This window comes from Centroberyx affinis, unplaced genomic scaffold, assembly GCF_046629955.1.
Source record: "Centroberyx affinis isolate AG114_WGS23_722 - 3 ecotype Tasmania unplaced genomic scaffold, CSIRO-AGI_Caff_v1 ptg001945l_1, whole genome shotgun sequence".
Taxonomy (NCBI): domain Eukaryota; kingdom Metazoa; phylum Chordata; class Actinopteri; order Beryciformes; family Berycidae; genus Centroberyx; species Centroberyx affinis.
Genome location: NW_027280303.1, coordinates 19,885 through 40,270, shown reverse-complemented (window position 1 = coordinate 40,270; position 20,386 = coordinate 19,885). Strand labels below are relative to the sequence as shown.

The window sequence follows — 20,386 nt, the reverse complement described above, 5'->3', positions numbered from 1 at the left end:
AACTAAGGTGAACAGTATTTTCTATAATATTTACCATCTGAAAGCTGAGGTGAACAGTATTTTCTATAGTATTTACCATCTGAAAACTAAGGTGAACAGTATTTTCTAGTAGTATTTACCATCTGAAAGCTGAGGTGAACAGTATTTTCTTTAGTATTTACCATCTGAAAGCTGAGTGAACAGTATTTTCTAGTAGTATTTACATCTGAAAGCTAAGGTGAACAGTATTTTCTAGTAGTATTTACATCTGAAAGCTAAGGTGAACAGTATTTTCTAGTAGTATTTACCATCTGAAAGCTAAGGTGAACAGTATTTTCTAGTAGTATTTACCATCTGAAAGCTGAGTGAACAGTGTTTTCTAGTAGTATTTACCATCTGAAAGCTGAGTGAACAGTATTTTCTAGTAGTATTTACATCTGAAAGCTGAGTGAACAGTATTTTCTAGTAGTATTTACCATCTGAAAGCTGAGGTGAACAGTATTTTCTAGTAGTATTTACCATCTGAAAGCTGAGGTGAACAGTATTTTCTAGTAGTATTTACCATCTGAAAGCTGAGTGAACAGTATTTTCTAGTTTTTCAAAACTGGCTACTTCAAACCTCTACGTAGACCGGCTTCTCTTTTCATATTAAAGACTTCCAAATAGACCCGTATTTGACCACAGATACCCATCAGATTTAGTCCCAAGGATCCATATGTGAGGATTGTAGTTGTTGTTGAACACCCTGAAGGACCCCCGCAGTCCCCTCAAAGATCCCGCTTTGAAAACCACCAACAGACCATACTTACAATATTTGAGAATATTTGAGTCAAGTCTAGATCATCAGTATTATAAAATAGGTGCTGTTTGCGTGTGCATGTGTGTGCAGTATATGGTTTTCAGACCTACATTTATGTAATGAAGATTACTGACTGGAATGACTCATCACCATTGTTTTCACTCGTATGGAGGGAAGGAGGCAGAAAGAGAGGAGAAAAGGGGGGGGAAGAGAGGCTCAACAGAGAAGGACAGAAAGAAAGAGAGGGAGAGAGGTGGAGTTGGGAGTTGGAGAGGTAATGCTCAATCAACTATTTGATGAAAGAGTTTCGGGCAATGCTGCATTCATGTTCTATGGGAATAGTTATCTGAACAAACGACAGGTGAAATGAAGCATAAGGTGACCAGATTTTGATGTGTGGTTCACCTTCCCCTCTTCCAAAGGACAATTTAATTGTAATTTCTGATTTTTTCATAGGCTTTCATACTCTGTCTGTCCTTTTCCCTTTTGCTGAATGCTAAAAAAATAGTGCCGTCCAGAGAGGGGGGGGAAACCGGCTCATGGTGGCTCCAAACATAGATAGGCTATGGTTAGGCTAAAGTTTGTATCCCCTACCTCAAAGTGTGTGGTATGCGTGCATTTCTAGACTGTAAAAAATTTTGAAAATCGCCATATGGACACATATTAGAAGAAGTGAAATTAGCTTCTGAGGCCATAACCTCTTGTCGAAAAAAATATTGACTTTATATTTTGAGTGAGAAGTTAGACTGTGGTCCCATTGACTTGCATGGAGTTGGGTGGTTTGGAGTCTTTTGGGAGCCAGCATCTAGTGGACGTTAGAGGAATTGCCGCCTGGCGACACTTCCTTGTTGGCTTCAAAATTAAATCGTGGTTTTAGCCATTTGGTTGCCTGGGTCCAGACCTTTGAATCTGCCCACTCCACCCAGTTGACTGATTCTGGTCTGGCATCGTGACATAAAACAGCGGTTTCTCGGTTGAAAAATGATTGGTCCAATGAACGATTAGCCAATCAGTGTCACAGGCGGGACTAACGCCGTTGTCAAGCTGTGCACCGGAACCAAGGAGGAGTAATAACAACAATGGCGACCGCTATAGACAAGATAGACGCCGCTATCGAGGCTGTTCTAAATCGATTAAAAGTACCAATTACTTTGAATAAATGCCTTCAAAGCAGAGTGCTGTTCGGATTTCAAAGGGGAGATGTTTTTTTTGCATCAATGTCGACTTAAAATGACGTTAGATTCAGGCGGATACGTTGGTCTCTAGGGAAAATCGAATCCCCCTCCCCCACGGAAATCAGTTAGAGTGGAGGCAATGTCAGACTGAAGATGGAAATGGAGTGGAACGAGTTGACAATTCTGTGGTAGTAGTGGCAGTAATGATCAACAACAGCAAAACGCAAAATCTTTTTCCTCTCGCCACGCAAGTATCGAGGGCTTTCAAAAGAAAAGACCACTGCCACTGGTCTGGGAGTCAAAGTGAGACAAAGAAATTTCAGGAAGTCAAAAATTATTTCTGGGCAGAACTGCAGTATCGCGACCAGCCACTTGGTTTCTGTGCCGATCCCTGCCCTCCTGGTAGCTAGCAGCAACTAGGAAAACACAACAGTTATAATAGAACTAACAACTAATGAGAACAAGGCAACTATAACTGTATATGAACAATAAATGTCTTTTTCCTTGGATTTTCTGTTGATGAAGTTTGACTTTCTGTAAGTGGCGCCCTTTTCTTGTTTTTTTTTCTGCCATGGTGGCTATCGCTGCTCATGCTAACTACCCAGTTCTGTTTCTATTTGGGCCTATTTCAAACAAACCGGAAATGTAAAATGCCTCACGAGGATTTTTCCCAGGAAAGAAATGGGGGTTGGGGGTTGGGGGGGAGGGGAGGGTGTCTGACGTTTTTCAAGGTTTATATGTGGTTTGATCTTTTTCAAGCCATCATAAAGTTAAGGGCTGAGGTTGGGCGAAGGGCCGAAGCCCCTGAGCTTAAAGTGGGTTCAGTTCTCTCTCTTCTCGTGCTTTACTGTGCCAGTAATGTGTCTGAGTCAAAGTGACAGAGGAAATGCGTGTATTTATTGTTTCTCAAGGTGTACAATTGACATTTGCTGTCCTTTGTGTGTGTGTGTGAGTAGGTGTGTGTCCGCCCTTTCACCCTAACTACCTTTATTAGCTCTCTCTTGACATTTTAAGGAAAGGTTAGCTCTTGTCCAGCTGGGTACAGTCTATGTCATTACACTGTGCTGTCCTTTTTTAACAGTGGTATGTGCAGTGGGTGACAGTATGTCAGTATAGTTACCAGCTAGTAGCCAGCAGCCTGTTCCACCAGCTAAACATGTGTTTGATTCTAAGTCAGGGTCAGGGTAAAGCGACCGATAACCAAAACATTGTCACAGACAGTGATGTTTTCACCTTCTGTGGCCAATAATGTGCATGCTACAATCAGTTTCTCCTTTCCCACTTAACGGTAGTCTAAGTTAATGTTTGCTAACTTATGTGATAGCCAGAGAAAAAGAGGATAAACCTAGCTAATTTAGCATTACTAAACATCAACAAATGGGTACTAAATAGGTTATCTTGTACAAATTGTCTCCCATACCCACTACCAACCATAGACATAAACCTATGCATACAACTACATGTAACTTCTAACAATAGTGACATCAAGTGGTGCAACTTGTAATTCCAACAGGGTAAATAGCAATGTAATGTGTATCCATTTTGACACGTTCGTTTTCCAGCATCTCTCAGAGCCTTACCAAGACCAGGCTGTTTCTGTTGCTGTGTCTTTAAGGCTCATTAATATTAACGACCCCTCTGTTCCGGTTGGCTAATCGTTTCAAGAGTGAAACGTGAGACGCCGCAGCCCGGCGGCTACAGGTAGGGAAAACTCTCCGGTTAATAAACAATGACAGCCACTCAACCGCTTTGAAAAAAACACTTTGTTAGTCTATTATTTCTTACAAAAATAATAATGAGCGAACCTTTGTGACATCACAAAGTTACGGAAGTCCAAACGGCTCGTTTAGAGGCTCGCTTTTCTAATATGGATTGTGTGGATTTAGTTGGCGACCGTGCGTTTTCATACTTTCACCATGTTTAGATAGACCATCCAACTCCTTTATAATCAAAGAGGCAAGGGGAATCCTGTTTTACATGATATGGGACCTTTAACTGCAACAGGCTGCAGGTATACATCTACCTGGAATTTGCCTTGAGTTGGTAGACATAGCCTAGTACAATTACAGCACACTATACCAACATATAGAGACTATGCTTGGACCAATCAGATGGCTGACCAGAGAAATCATTCCAGTGTAGTGTGGCAGGATTTTACTCAACAGTCTGTAAAACCTTCATTGAAAATAATTGAATTAGTACGGCTTTCAGTTGAGAGTTTTACTGTCCCATGATGGTCTAAGTGTTGTTTCAGAGGCTTTTCCACCCTGACAAGAATACAATTCTGGGGAGAAACACTGCCAACGTTTTGGGGCATGAAAATGGCAAAATTTAAAAAATCTTTTATTGGCACAAAATATCAGCTAATCGGCAGCTTCTATTCAGAAATATCAGTATCGGCCTTCAAAAAGCCGTATCAGTCACAACCAAATTCACAGGGTCTGACACACCTTCCAGACAACAGTGCAGAAGAACACTAAGTAATATGTTTAGAGACAACACTGTAGGCAGCGATGAGGCAGCAGTTTTAAATGTCTTTCTCAGCTCTCCCTCACCACGCTATCCCATCAGCCACCTGCTCTTCTTCCATCCCATTGGTGAAGTGAGTGAAGACTCCCTTTAACAAAGCACTTCCTGAAAGTTAGCCGCCGAGGTCAAACACCTAAGCGCACGCACACACACACACACAGACACGCAGACATTTGTATGGTTCTTTTAGAAACATATTGCAACTGGATCTCAGAGGCAAAAGAGAAGAGTCTCTATTTTTAAAATGCATGATCAACCAGTCCAGCCTCACTATCTACACCCAGAAAAAGGAGGGTTCTTGAGGGATTCTTTGGTTAGGGTTGTGGTTCTACAGTGTATAGAACCATAATGACTAAAAGAAGCCTGTGATTTGTTAAAATAAATTTAAAAATCTGGTAAAGGAAACCTGTGTGGGTCTTACAAAGTTCTTCTAATACTGCTGGTTTGGAGCATTTAGTGCGTTTTTAAATGTTTCCTTACAGCAGCTCAAATGGTTCTATGCGTTTCTGGTCGGCTAATTATTGGTGTCTTCTTGATTTGCATACTAGCTAACCTATCTCGTAGTAGCTAGTGTTAGTATTGGCTATAGTCACATGTTAACCTTCAGTTGCTTTGCTAGTTGCTGGCTAGTTGGCTAGCTAACAAAGCGAAAAGCCAACTGTTTTATCCAACATGATCTCACACAAATATGTGAAATGAACACAAACTGTAAAACGGCGATTTACGTGCTGTGAAAATAACGTTTTCCACCACGAACTGAATTACGTTCCCCTGCAAGGAATTGAAATACGTTCCTCCGCCAAAAATTTAATTACGTTCTATAGGTTGGTTAACGGTTAAGTTCAGGCAAGTAAAATGACTTTGGTTAAATTTAGGCAAGTAAAACAAGTTTGGTTAAGGTTAGGGTTAAGGTTATGGTAACGTTTAGGCAACTGAAACAACTTGGTTAAAGGAATAGTTCACCCAAAAATGAAAATTCTGTCATCATCTACTCACCCTCATGCCAAATGAAACACAGGTGAAATTTGTTAGTCCATATAACACACAGGGAGGTTGCCAGCACAACTTGGTAGCAGCCTTCTCCAAAACAACTGAAGTCAATGGGGACCAGTTCTTTAGAGTTCCAAAATAAAAACAGCCAAACAATCACACTGTGAATAGAAAGACCTATACACCATTATTTGTTGCAAATCAATCAGCTAAATGATGGTGTAAATATACTGTAGGTCTTTTTGGAACTCCGAAGAACTGGTCCCCACTGACTTCAGTTGTTTTGGAGAAGGCTGCTATGGAGTTGTGCTGCAGCCTCCCTGTGTGTTATATGGACAAACTTCACCTGTGTTTCAACTGGCATGAGGGGGAGGAGATGATGACAGAATTTACATTTTTGGGTGAACTATTCCTTTAAGGTTTGGGAAATGATTTGGTCATGGTTAAGACATTATTTGTGCACAGCCAATTCTCTAATGGACCTCCATGATGGAGCCATATGTTGCCGGGAGATTTGTGACTCTAGAGAACCTTCGTAAAAGGGATCTTTACAGCACCTTAAAGTGTTCTGCTATGGTACAGGCCTAAAGGGCCATTTTTGGTACTATGTTGAACCTTTTTTGTTAAGAGTGTATTTGCTATTTATACACCTATTTAGGCTGTGTGTGTGTCGAGAGGGATTCATGGCATTTCATCCGGAGTGGAGTGACCTGCTCGATCTTCCTGATTGGCACTATGCTACACACACACACACACACACACACACACACACACACATTCCAATGAGCTGTTACCACTATCCGTTATCACTATCCTCTCTGTCTCTCATTCTCAAAACAACAAGTAATGGAGCTTTTTGTGGAAGAATGGTGCAATTACAGTGCCATTTAAATGCTTGCATGCTTGATATACCAAGTGATATGAACATATTTCCTCGGACTAAATGTGAAAAGCTTTTGATAGAAAGCACCATAAGCATAAAGCAGGCTTAAGTATAGGGCCTGAAAGCTGAATAGACGTCAAGTGTAAATTAAAGATGCACTTCACAATTTTAAAGGCATATTTTGTGAAAATGTGACTATTGAACAGTATGAAAACAGTCATAATAATCGAGGATTTGAGTTACAAATATAGTGGAAGTGCATACACTTTTATTATAAGTAGTCACAGCAGGAATCAAACCACTAACCCTAACAATGTGAAGAGAAACATTCCCCCAAAAAACGTGATATTTTTGATGTTTTCTGAATATCTCATATCTCGACATGACACCACATCATCTATCTTTGGCCAGCCATCCACAGGAATAAGTTAACCTTTAATGCCATGCTCAACTGACTGAGCCACAGCGTCACTCCCTCGCCTCTCCTCCAGGGTCTTTGGTGGGTGTCGGTGATGTCATCTCCCAGCAGCTGATTGAGAGGAGGGGATTGGCCGATCACAGCGTGCAGCGGACGGCCAAGATGATGAGTATCGGGTTCTTCTTTGTGGTGAGTCTCATCTCTCCTCTCGACGTATGAAGAATGAACAGTGCAGATAACTTTGGAGCCAAACACAGTTCTCTTCCTCCGTGCTGTAAAATCCCTTCTAAATAAAGGTTGACATTGGATTACATGATAGAAAGGCAGAGAAACCGAAATAGAAAAAGGAAACAGAAAAACCCAATATGTGTCATACCAATGGAATATATAACCTACAAATGTAGAGTCAAAGATTTCTATAAGATATGTAAACTATGAGTACATAGATCCGATATATATTATATGAACTGTTTATCTTGTAAAGTGAATGCTCGGTTGTGTGTTTGTTGTGTTTGAGGAATGGTAAAAGGAATAGGAAAAAAGGAAAAGCACAATAAATATGTAACAGCAATATCACACACTCAGCAGCATCAAAGTCATGGTTGTAGTGTGCATATGAATTCTTATCTATACATGTATACTGTATGTGCATATGTGCATGCCTTTGTGTTTGTTTGTGTATTTACTTATTTCACCGATCACCTCTTCTGACAACAAGCTTAGTTTCACCAAGTATACATTTTGTTTTCTTCTGTTTTTTCCATCAAGTTTTGACGTCACCACTACGTAGGCAAAGTTTATTTATATTGCCATAATCATCTTATGCTCCAACTACAGGCTATTGTGTTGTTAGATTACACAGAGAGAAGATGTTGACATATTTGTCTTGAAAACAAAGCTGTGCGACCATAAATAGGAGTGAGTTTGCCAGGGAAGGCTAAAAATATCTTGACATATTTGTCGGCTGGCATATTTACCTTCAAAATGATCCAGAAAGATACAAATGTGTCATACCTGATTATATCATGGCTCCTCAGATTAATTAATGTTTCTATGTCATAATAGCATGTCTGCAGGTCTTGAAATGTTGTGAATTATCTACATAAAAGGTCTGGAATGATATGAATGAAGATGAATAAGATAAAAAAAAAACGCTGCTTCGATTTGTAGACTTGATCTGGATCTTGATCTTTTTTCAAAGCACAATGCAGAGAACGATCTCTTTAAAAGATAATAGGGTCCGGCACTTAAGATGCTTATGATGTGTGTTTTTTCCAATATAGGGTCCAGTAATAGGCGGCTGGTACAAGGTGCTGGACAGACTGGTGGTTGGAGGGAGTAAAAGCGCTGCCATGAAGAAAATGCTGGTTGACCAGGTGAGAAAAGCATCTGAGGCACCCAGAATGGTCCTCTCTTCGTCCTCTTCCTTCCTCAGTGCTTTGAACAAACTGGGAGATGTCCTGTGTCTGCCCCAGACTCTCCTCCCAGTCGGTCGTGCCCGGTATACCTCCAAAGGGGAGGCACCCGGGGGTCATCCTTACCAAGCGCCCAGACCATCTCAAGTTGCTTCTTTCAATGTGGAGGAGCAGTGGCTCGACACCAAGGTGCTCTTGGATTGCCGAGCTCCTCACCCCATCATGAAGAGTCAGGCCAGCCACCCTGCGGAAAAACCTCATTTTGGCTGCTTGTATAAGCAATCTCATTCTTTTGGTCACTACCCAGAGCTTGCGATCGTAGGTGAGGGTGAGACCAGGGTGAAAAGCTGGTTGGACCAGGACGGAATCCGCATTGTTTCTCCTGAATCTGACATTCGACAATTGGCCGGTGTCTCCTTTCCAGCACCTTGGCATAGGCTTTCCCAGGGAGGCTGAGCAGTGCTATTCCTTGATAGTTGGAGCACACCCTCCGGTGTCCCTTTTTGAAAATGGCGACCACCACCGTTGTCTGCCAATCCAAAGGCACTGTTCCCGAAATCTACACAACATTAAAGAGACATGTCAACCACGTCAGCCCAACAGCAATATCCATGGCCTTCAGCATTTTGGGACTAATCCCGTCCACCCCCAGTGCCTTGCCACTAGGGATGGGTACAATACCAGTACCAATACCAGTACCCTTAAAGTGACACCGATACCAATAGAGTACTTTAGTATTCGATACCTTTTTTTTGCGTTTTGGTGGCATCTCGGCACGCTGAACTGCCAACTCCGTCACATACACCGCACTCGACTTCACCACCACAGACTGTATGGGTTGTAGCTGCTGCGGTAGCGGGCCAATCACACGTCACATTAAATCGAAGAACGCTTGCGGTGATTGGCTGCGAGCAAAACCATACAAATAGTCTTTTTTTTCTAGATCTGTGTGCAAAAAGTATCGAATGCAGATATCGTTTGACTGGAGAAGTTTCCATACTACTTGGTACTGGGTTATTTCGGTCGATACCTTAAAGGTATCGAGTACCGATACCCAGCCCTACTTGCCACCGAGGATTTCTAACTGCCCAAGTTACTAAGTTATGGGATCGTGACCCAGGGAGACACAGGGAAAGGAATGACTAGTAAGGTGGAACCTTTACTAAGACAGTGTCTTAGTAAATTAAATGCAATGTAAGTGAAGCCTCAGTATAATGCCCAGCCCTAAAATATGCCAATTATGAATTTGACTGGACGAGACCTTGAAAGTCATTGAAAAATCCTTGAATTGAATGTCTAACTTTGTGTTGGAACCATGGTAACGATAACAACAATGACATCAACATCAGAACAGAAGAAGGATGGGTCTATTTCAGGTTCCTGGTCCCACGTTTACCACCACCACATCTCCCGGGGTTGTCTTCCCAAGGCGGGCTGTCGGTTAATCTTGCCATTGACGGTTGAAGGAACAAACACAAGTCTTGGATAAGTCCCTGCTAACATGATTTAGTAACAGGCTGAATATATATAGGATGAGTGGAGGACAATGAGGTACGCACTGCTGCCCTCTCCTGGGGTGGATGTACCCCTGGGGCGGATTACATCCTGTACAGAGAAGGGCCAAGCTTTTCACAGACGCAACTATTTTCACACATAGCTTCCTCCATATCTGGCATCACAGGCTAGAAACCCTCTACTATTTTCAGTCTTCCTATTGAAATTATGCAATTTGCCCAGACTTTCTACTAACAACTGCACATTATGTAAAAAAAAATCACAGCAAGCATTAACAGTAAAAATGTCAATGTAGCACTGTGTTTAACAGATAGTTCTTATGGCTACATTACATTGCTACCTAACGATGTGGAGATAAACCATAGTTTTCATGTGTAGGTTTTCATTGAGGCAGCTATAGGCTAAGCCTTCTGTCCAATACATTAAACTGTTTCTAATCAAAGAGATTATCATAACACAACGTCCAGAATGAATATATTGTCACTGTTGGATGAAAACCTTGTAACTTCAGTTTTGGTGATTTTCATGTTTTAACTTTAATTGAAGGATTACATGCTCCTCTATGGGTAGAGAAAATTCTATAACCCTTGGGTTTATGAAACCTTTTCAAAACCAATTAACTCAAAAATCAAGTTAAAGTCAAGCTAAAAACAAGGCATTTTTTCTTAGTTCCTGACAAGTTGACATTTTGGAGCAACAAGGTTTTCAGACACCCGACAACAGCGATATGTGAGCTGTCAGTGTTTGTTATATAACACTTGAAAATATTGAATTCATTAATCAAACTATTCAGAAAGGAGTGAAATGAATTGACCAGGCCTCTCCCTGAAATTAAAACAGCAAGGCCGCTTAAAGTGATATAAGTGATTCACTACCATGCAAGTGCGTACCATAGCAAAAGTCAGGCCATACCATCATAAACCTGCAGGACCATAAGACAGGCAGCAGCATTCACCAGCAACCTACTCTAGCTTCCAGGGTGAGTGAGTGTAGGCGAGTCATCGGGGTTATCAAGTGGGCAACTACCAAATGAGTGTGCTAACAAATTCTAACACGCTATTGCTGCGCTCCATTTACCTCGGAAGTCAGAGCTAGGAATGACGTCACACCCGAGTTGACCGCGCAAGTTGGAAAACCAGTTAGTTTTTGTTATTTCACGGGGTGGGGGAAGTGGGGTTTGCTCTAGCCAAGTTAGCCATTGTTAGCAATACCAGTTGATGACAACGCATTACGTGGTATTTTGCGCATACAAACACCCTAGCAACATGTCCACAGATAGAAGTTGGACAGTACTGTGTGTACGACTGATTTTCACAAATAAGACAAAAGTGCTAATAAACAGTATATTACTACAGCTTGAGGCACGGAGCAGCCATCTTGGATTTTGAGGTCGGGGTTGGTGAGGTTCTTCCGACTTTCCGAGTCGGAAATCCGACTTCAGGGGGCGTTCCAGTTGAAATTTCCGACAGGAAACTCAGAAATTCCGACTTCCCAGTTCAGATGGAACACAGCATAAGCATGCTACCAAGCTAATGCTAACACAAGGATAACACATTTAGGCTACCTAAGCTACTTTATCAGGCATTTATAACTGTTATCGGCTGATCACAGATTATGATTGTTGGCCGATTGATCCAAAATTGTATCCCCAGACATATCCCCAGAAAATTAGCTTTTTCACAGTTTCCTTTTTTTTACACACCAAGCTAAAGTTCGATCAGCTAGAGAAGGGTAAACGTTTGTGTGTGTGTGTGTGCATGTCTGTGTGTGTGTGTGTGTGTGTGTGTGTGTGTGTTGCTCTATCTTCCAGATCTAGGCCCAATTCATCAGTAGTGACAAACTGGGTGGATGAGTCCCCAGCACAGCGATACAATTCCCTCCTATCAGGCTGACAGACAGTCCAGCTCTGTCATTAGTTCATTTCCAACCAATTGGTGCAGCTCAGCCTTTGTCTCCCATTGTATTTGATGTGATCCCCGACTCTGACGTCTGATGTGTCGCCAACTCTGCCAAAATGATTGCTGGCCTGAAAGAAAAGTTAACTTTGGAGTATTTTAGAGGTGAATGAGCTTTTTAAAGACCTTTTCTTGCCAAAAACGTAGTATATTAGATAATTGAATCACTTGCATAGCAAAGAAAATCCGATAACAATTTCATCACCCATTGGACGCTCAGCCGTCTTGGTGGGGGGGATCCCTCTTTGAATTGGCCCACCCAAGATTTCTTCCATTTTTGTTCCTTGTAGAGGGAGTTTTTCCTTGTCTTCACTGAGGGTCTAAGGTTGGTGGTGCAAAGGAACTGAAGGGGAAATAGTTTTACTTTCTACACCACCCGCCTTGTTTGATTTGGACAAATTGCCTACCGGCAGTAGGGCAAATATGGGGCACGCTAACGCCACGACAGGACTTCAGAGTTTATTTTCAATGTTGGCTGAGCAGCAATATTTCCCCCTACTGAAATATTTACTAGAGCAAAGTGTCCACTCCTACGCTTGGATAGTCGCATGTCGTCACGCTGTATGCAGCTCCTTCTGCCTCGGTATAGTGACTGAAGTGCCATTTGGTGACTCGAAAGATTAAAATAATGCAGCTACAGGGTGCTACCTGCGTCATACCTGAGTAACAGACAGAAGACGTCAAGTGACTGTGTGTATGTACTGTAAGTACATTTACTAGCACAGGGATCATGCTCTCCTGAATGGGTTCACAAAGTACGGAAGTGACTAAGTTTTCTTTGAGCACTGTGCAGGGAGGTATCTCTGTTTTTTATACAAGTACACCTACACAGGATAGCATTGGTTATGTAAAATGCAGATAATCCACTGTAATTATGTTTTTTTTTTCCCATTCTACTTTGGTTCCTGCACACAAACTTTAGTTTCCCATAGAGCTGTTACTTTACTTATGGTGAGAATTCTTGGTTTTCTTTGATCCGAAAGGACAATAGTTGAAAAGTTTACTTACTTAGTTTACTTAGTAAACAAAAGTCACATGGACTCACAAGTAGCTTGTTTATTGGACAGTTTTGGCAACTTGTCATACCACTAGGTGAGAGATTTTGGTGGTGGTGGTGGGGTGCGGATCCCTCTAACTTTAGGGCTCATCTCCACTCTGTTTATAGTCTTTCCAAGCATTAGGAACTTCTGGCTATCAGATGTCAACCCCCATCTCCTTACCCATAAACCTATGGGTAAGGAGACCTGAGACATGAGACCCCTATGGGTAAAGACCCATTTAGGGGTCTTCTCGTTCTCACTCCTTACAAACCCTACCACAGTTCTCTTGGAAAAGGACAGAGACCCGCATATTCAGGCAGTTATTTTTGACTAGGAGACTTGATGAATGTTATTTGGTACCACCTGAGTTGGAATGGCATTATTCTCACCTGGCCAAACAAACCACACTCTAGACTTCACACACACATTTTATCCTTTCAATATGCAAACTTCACACACACATATCCATCTTATACACCAAAAATACATAACGAATGCATTTTATCCTATGTATATATGTGGATATACACATATTCTACAAACACTCACTCAGTGACTCACACACTCATTCATAGCATTAACACAGTGATGGTTAGATATTTATTTCATACTGCAATTTTTGTTTCATTTTTTGGTATATTTTAATGTGCATATTTCTGTCTCAGTATGTTCTACTGCTGTTATTTTGCACACCCTCTTAATACTTCAACTCATATTTTTTCGTACTTTCATTCATTTTTACTTAAAATGTTCTTGACACATTGGAATTGTTGGTTGAGTTATGCTTACTAGCTTAAAGTTTGCTTATTTGTATATATTTGTTTTTTTTCTTTGCTGTATCCTATTGCTATTTGCTGCTGCAACAAATCAGTTTCCAGAGGTTTCATCCTTTCTTTTCTTATTTCTGTGTGTCTTTGTAGTTGTGTTTCGCTCCATGCTTCCTGGGAGGTTTCCTCTGTATCTCTGGCAGTCTGAATGGACTGACGGTGGAGCAGAACATCGCCAAGCTCAAGAGGGTGAGCAAGCTTCATTATACCACTATATTATTCAGTATCATTGATAATAATCCTTGGGGTGTCACAGTGTCTCTGTTAGCTCTGTGGCTAACCAGCCAGAAGGCTGTAGGTTCGATTCCCGGTCCTTTCTGTATGGAGTTTGCATGTTCTCTTTGTGTTCTCCTTGGTTTCCTCTCTCAGTCAAGTGCATTGGAGCCTCTAAATTGTAGGTATGGATGGGAGTGTCTGTCTATCTGTGTTAGCCCTGTGATGGACTGTGGACTCCCTCCCTTCCATCCAATGCATGATGGGATAGACTCCAGCTCCTGACTTTCACTTTCAGAATGCTTTCTTTATTCAGTAATAAAGCTATTTCATAATTTTTTTTTACATTTCAGACGCTAATATGTCCTTCTGATATAACTTATAGACAATAAAATAACAAAATAACTAGCCAATGCTCATCAAGTCTCAAAATCTTCTTTCACGTTGCTTGACCTGTACTTATGCCACCGTAATGACGCTATTAGATGTGAATATATAACTTAGGTGCAAAAAAGGAGTATGAAACCTTAATTAATATTAATATTATATATACAGTACTGTGCAAAAGTCTTAGGCACCCAAGAGTTTTTATATAAATTGTCTTAGATGTTTATTCATTTTTTTCCGCATTAGTGTGTCAGTAGACTGCTCTTTATAGTAAATTTTTTTATATATAGAAACTTTTAATTTAATTATTTTTGAAAGCAGCTTCGCTTTACTTTTTTTCTTTTGTGCCTAAGACTTTTGCACAATACTCTATATATTAATTTTTTTTTTTTTTTTTTTTTTTTATCCTGAAAAACACATCTATCCTGCTCATAATCATGAACAATACATCACATTATTCCTTTTTACTGGATTTTCTTTGCAACTAATAATAATAATAATAATGATAATAATAATGATGCTTTTTATTTGTACTGCACTTTTCATTCACAGTGAATCTCAAAGTGCTACAGAGTTAAAAACATAAAAATAAAAACGAAGAAAAAAGACATCACTAACAAAAGTTAACAAATCCCAGCTTACTGTCGCCAACTAGTGGCTGAAAAACCGTTTTGGTGATTTACAGAATTTTGCACGTCATCAAACATGTTACAGTCTTTCCCACTCACCCGCCCCTCACCTTTCCCCCCTGCTCCTCATGCCATTTGCATCTTTCAAAAATCACACAGTAGGTGGAGAAAAGTTCAAACTGAGGGTATCATGACTTTAAACTTAGGGCTGATGTTGTGCCAGAAAGTATTTCCCCTTAAAAAGTTGTGTTTGCCCTAGGAGTGTGTCTCAGTGTGAAGAAAATACCAATCATTTATAGTTTTTGTGGATTATTTTCCTACTGCTGATTCAAATGGTGAAACACAGAATAAAAGTTGCCTACCTATGAACGGTGATCACACTTCCATTGATTCTACATGGATTCTACACTTGTTATTATTAAGTGCATTTGCCCCCACAATAATTTCCGTAACACACACGGAGGACAAAACACGGACACGCTGCCAGGGAGACACATTTTGTAGGGGATACAAAATTTGGCACAACTGGCCAGGCCTCCAAAGTAGCCTCTGAAGTCCCATGCCCCCCCCCCCCCCCCCCCCCCTCTGGAACTGGTGAGGGCATTGCTACAGAACAGCGAGTGTGCTCTGTGAACATAGTCCAGGTAAATTAAAGTACAAAAAAGAGGATGCCGTGGTTCTCCTTGAAGCTAGCTGACCTCTGGCTTTCACCCCTCATTATTATTAGAAGCTATTTCCTCCGATGGAGAGAGAGAGAAGAGAGGGGGGGGGGGGGACTGTGGAAATAGCAATGTGACTCATGTCTTTGTGTGTGTGTGTGTGTGTGTATGTGTGTGAGAAAGCGAGAGCATGCGCATGTTGAAGTGTGTATTTGCCTGGTGTGTTTGCAGGGCCGGGTCAGAGCTAGCTGGTATCTTGCGCTAGGAGCTCACGCGTCCATCACTGCCTTGCTGCTTACTCACCGTTCCACTGCTCACCATCAATTATTTACGCAAGGAGAGGCAAGGACCTGCAGTTTAGAGTGAGGGTCTGAAAGGCCAACGAGGTAAATGTCAGAAAAGACAGAAAACAAATGACAAACGTGTTCGTTACAGCAGGCCCGGCACTGAGGAAATGGGAGACGAAAAAGCAACGGAGCGGCTGGCCGGCCAAACCGCGGCTCTGTCTCGTAGAACTAGCCAGAGCTGTGCGGTGACGTCAAATAGATGTTTACTGATGAAGCGGCATGGCATGAGGTGGTGGGGGCCCTCATACTGCGAGCAACAGTACTGAAGTACAGCAGAAGTCCCTCATTGTCCCCCCACCAAAGGGGGGACTATGGATCCGTCTCCGTCCGTTAGTTAGTTCGTTCGTTAGTTTGTTAGTCACACTGTAATGCTGACTTTGTGCCGCTAGGGGGCGGCATTGATAATGAATGGGGACTCAGTGGTAAAGCAGGTCATACAGTTAAAGTTATCATACAATGTGGGGGACAATGAATGGGGACTCAGTGGTAAAGCAGGTCATACAGATTAAGTTATCATACAATGTGGGGGACAATGAATGGGGACTCAGTGGTAAAGCAGGTCATACAGTTAAAGTTATCATACAATGTGGGGGACAATGAATGGGGACTCAGTGGTAAAGCAGGTCATACAGTTGAAGTTATCATACAACGTGGGGGACAATGAATGGGGACTCAGTGGTAAAGCAGGTCATACAGTTGAAGTTATCATACAACGTGGGGGACAATGAATGGGGACTCAGTGGTAAAGCAGGTCATACAGTTAAAGTTATCATACAATGTGGGGGACAATGAATGGGGACTCAGTGGTAAAGCAATACAGTTAAAGTTATCATACAATGGGGGGGACAATGAATGGGGACTCAGTGGTAAAGCAGGTCATACAGTTAAAGTTATCATACAATGGGGGGGGACAATGAATGGGGACTCAGTGGTAAAGCAATACAGTTAAAGTTATCATAGGTCACATAATAGTCTACACACGCTACACACTCTGAGACATTAGACTGGGTTGATGTGTTGAAGTGAGTCAGTGGAGAATTTTTGGGCAAACCTCTAACCACAAGACACTGTAGTTATTGTACTTTTTGCGGCCGTTGGCCGTCAGCCAATCAGATTTCTGTCTTTCCTTGTTGTCTCTCTACCAATGTTGATTGCGTTTCATGAACAATTGTTCTGACTGCCCAGTGCAAAATGGATGAGAAGTTTATCACAGCCATTCAAAGCCTTCTACCGCCGACTACAGTACAGAGTCCAAGACAAATTTTCCTAAGGGGACAATTAAAGTATATCTTATCTTATCTTATCTTATCTTATCTCGTTTCATCCATCATTGGGATCAGTGGGAAGCTCTGAAGTAATTTTATTGTTTTTTCTGTTTATTTTCGATGCTAGCTAGCTATGTTAACGCATCAAGTTATGAAAGGTAATACCAAAGCAGCAAAAAATACATAATTTGCCTGTTAAAAACGTTGTAGCTGCAGACCACTGCATGGATACTGGAACTGGAGCCTGCCCACAATTACTCAGAATAGAGTGACCCATCAATCAATTTGCTTGCAGCGTAAACACACATTTAGGCCTATTTGTTGGAGTTTCTGCTGATTATAGCCTGACATATCAATGTATCTAGAAGGATATTCAAGAAATACAAAGCAAATTTATAGCTACAAGTTATCTAGCAGTAACCAGCAATGCATAGCTACTGTAGGCAGCTAGCTAGACCAACTTCACAAATAACATCATATTAGAAATGGATTCTGGTTGGTATTTCAGTAACACTTTACTCTAAGTGGTGCGCCCGAGGCATTTTAAGGCATCATACGCACATGAATAAGCACAATGTGAGTGCATCATAATCAAGGCATGACACTAAGCTCGCCAGAGGCAAGTGATTTTGGTGAGTCTAGAAAAGGGAGCTTTTTTCTGTCCATTGGTTTGTTTGTGAACATTGACATGGGCGTGGCAGAAGTTTAGTAAGGAGAAAACATGTCATACAGATGCTTTACCATCCCATGTTGCTATTGTAGGAAAGTTGCAACCAGGGCATTGCACAGAAGAATCATGGCTGTAGTTTGAATGAGAGGAGGGAAATACTCACTATGATAAACCTAGCTTCTGCTATAAAGTTATGCTATTGTTTTGGATTTCGCCATTTATGGTATCATCGACATCTATGGTAACGACAACTAGGCTAAGATACCACACACGTGTGCAAAAGTAACTACTTTGCATGCTTCTGCATTAAGACAATGCGTTGACAGTGTGAGGTTGACATTGACCTCAAAGGCAGTACAGAACTGTGAAATTATCAATTCAACAACAACCCCCAAGTCGTGCCCCTTACTCAAAACACAACATGTCTTGTGGCTGCATTGCATTCTGGTCTATTGTTGGAGAAATTGGTCTCTCTGCTTCTTCTACGATGGATTTCTCCTTGTATGATTGCTGAAGCCCTTGCTCTTTGATTCTGAGGGACTGACACTAAAACTTTGCATTACATTTTACGCTTTCAAACTCCATTGTAGCAGCGCTGGACATATCTCAACGTGACATCACATCGTATACAATTGGCCAATTATCCACGGGAACAAGAAAAATACACTGCCAAACGACAAACCGGACCCAGAAATGCATCACCAATAGCCGATTTTAACAGGGTTAGTGTTGCAGGGTGGATTTTTTCTTTAACTTTTCCACTAAAACCAATTATGCGCTTATCCGCTTCTAATGGCCGTATAATCTGCTGGTTATGCATCACAATGCACTTCAAGTAAATTGTTACCCAAAGTTGCAAGAATGTAACCGTGACAGATCAGTTCTCTGGCTTCAAGTGTAGAGAATTAAGTTCATAAATGCATCCCCGCGAATAATAAATACTAAAATTGAGCGCATACCCCCAAAAGCGCATCTACCAACCAACATAAAACGACTAAGGAAGGCAAGACAGGCGCTGTATTCTCGAGTGTAGGAGGAATAATTGTGATGTCCGTCTGACGCAGTGATCACCAGTGGCAATTTCACCTCAGGTGGCAAAGTAGCTTGTTTGGCCATAATTAGAAAACAGTTACGCCCCAGAAAACCATCAAAAAGAAAAAAAGAAAAGATTGTTGCTGGAACATTGGCTTTCTGTTTTTATATGTCGAGACATGTTGAGCTGACCTTTAAGTAGATGACACAGGGGATTTTGTGTGGTAAGGTGGTAAGGGTAAGGGTGTGTGCTTGTGTGAGTGTGTGTACGTGTATATGTATAAACCGTTATTTATCCTTTTACTCATATATACATATGTGGCATAGATGGGTAAAAGCACAAAGCTTGTTGACCCATTGCTTTAACGGTTAAATTATGGGTGTTAAATTACTACGCCGACAGACCGTTAAAGGGAAAATCCACCCTAAAACTATTTTAAAAACAACTGTTGGTGATGTACCTTGCATTCCTTGGTCTGTTTTGTTGTTTCGTAGTGTATTTATCTTATTCCTGTGGGTATTATCGAGACAATTTTTCATCTGTCTGAAATATCAACGGTAAACATCAGGTTTTGGTGTCAGTCCCTCAGAATCAAAGAGTAAAGGCTTCTTTCTAGACCACTTTCTGGACTCACCACTGACATTCAACAATCACACAGGGACAAATCCATTGTAGAAGAGGCAGAGATGTCTCCACTAACAGTAGCCTCAATAGACCAGAATGCAATGCAGCCACAAGACATGCTGTGTTTTGAGTACAGATAGACATGCCCCAATGTTCAGAACTACTTGGCTATTTTGTCTATGTCTATGTGCCTATATGCCCACCTTTGATTGAAAGCAACAAGTTCCTGCCCTTCTGTGGGTGTTGTCGAATGGCATTCTGGGATATGTAGGAAAAATCACTAAGTGAAGTAGAGGGAAAGTGGGTACACCAAAAAAGTAAATTACAAAACTTTACCATAAAATAACTCCTGAACTGCATTGAACATCACCGATTGATGAGTATCCGAGTATGAGCAAGGATCTTTGTGAATTGGACGCACCCTGTAATGAGCCTCATTTGCAATTTAAATATGCATGAACAGCGTCAGCGCACTGTGTCTCTATTTCCTCGGCAGCGTAATTAAGTGTACTTTCCACTCACTGCGGACGGTTTGTGAATCACACTTTTGTGTTTCTCTTTGTTTTGCAATGGTTTAACGACCGCAAAAGCACCGCAGTCCTTTTGTGAATTCACCCCAGAGTCCACATCCGAAGTAACAGCTCTCATTACGATACAAATATAATAGCAATTTTTTTTTTCTCTCATCACAGGACTATGCGGATGCCTTGATCTCAAATTACTACGTAAGTTCTCCCTTTATAGTTAGTCATTTTATTGATATGTGCATTGACGTATGTGTGCACTGTCCATCTGGATTGTGCACAGAAAGAATCCGGTAAACGTGGCTCATTTCACAACATGTCATTTGCTGTCCATTCTTAATGTGAATGTTATGCGTGAATTGTCCAGTGAACGTTGTTTGTTTGTGTTTCAGCTATGGCCACCAGTCCAGATTGCCAATTTCTATTTCGTTCCACTACACCACAGGTAAGGGCCTATCGGCTGATTGTCAACATAGTAACAATCGGCCGCACTGATCAAGAAATGCACAG

General features: G+C 41.3%; 1 protein-coding gene across 3 annotated transcripts in view; it reads left to right on the top strand.

Moving 5' to 3' along the window:
* Positions 1 to 20,386, top strand: part of mpv17 (mitochondrial inner membrane protein MPV17) — a 28,024-nt gene that overhangs the window by 4,218 nt on the left and 3,420 nt on the right. For all 3 annotated transcript variants that reach the window (XM_071530582.1, XM_071530583.1, XM_071530581.1), the window contains exons 3-7: positions 6,847 to 6,962; positions 8,057 to 8,149; positions 13,619 to 13,714; positions 20,045 to 20,077; positions 20,269 to 20,321. In XM_071530582.1, the coding sequence (XP_071386683.1) occupies positions 6,847 to 6,962; positions 8,057 to 8,149; positions 13,619 to 13,714; positions 20,045 to 20,077; positions 20,269 to 20,321 (391 nt within the window). The remainder of the gene's footprint in view (positions 1 to 6,846; positions 6,963 to 8,056; positions 8,150 to 13,618; positions 13,715 to 20,044; positions 20,078 to 20,268; positions 20,322 to 20,386) is intronic.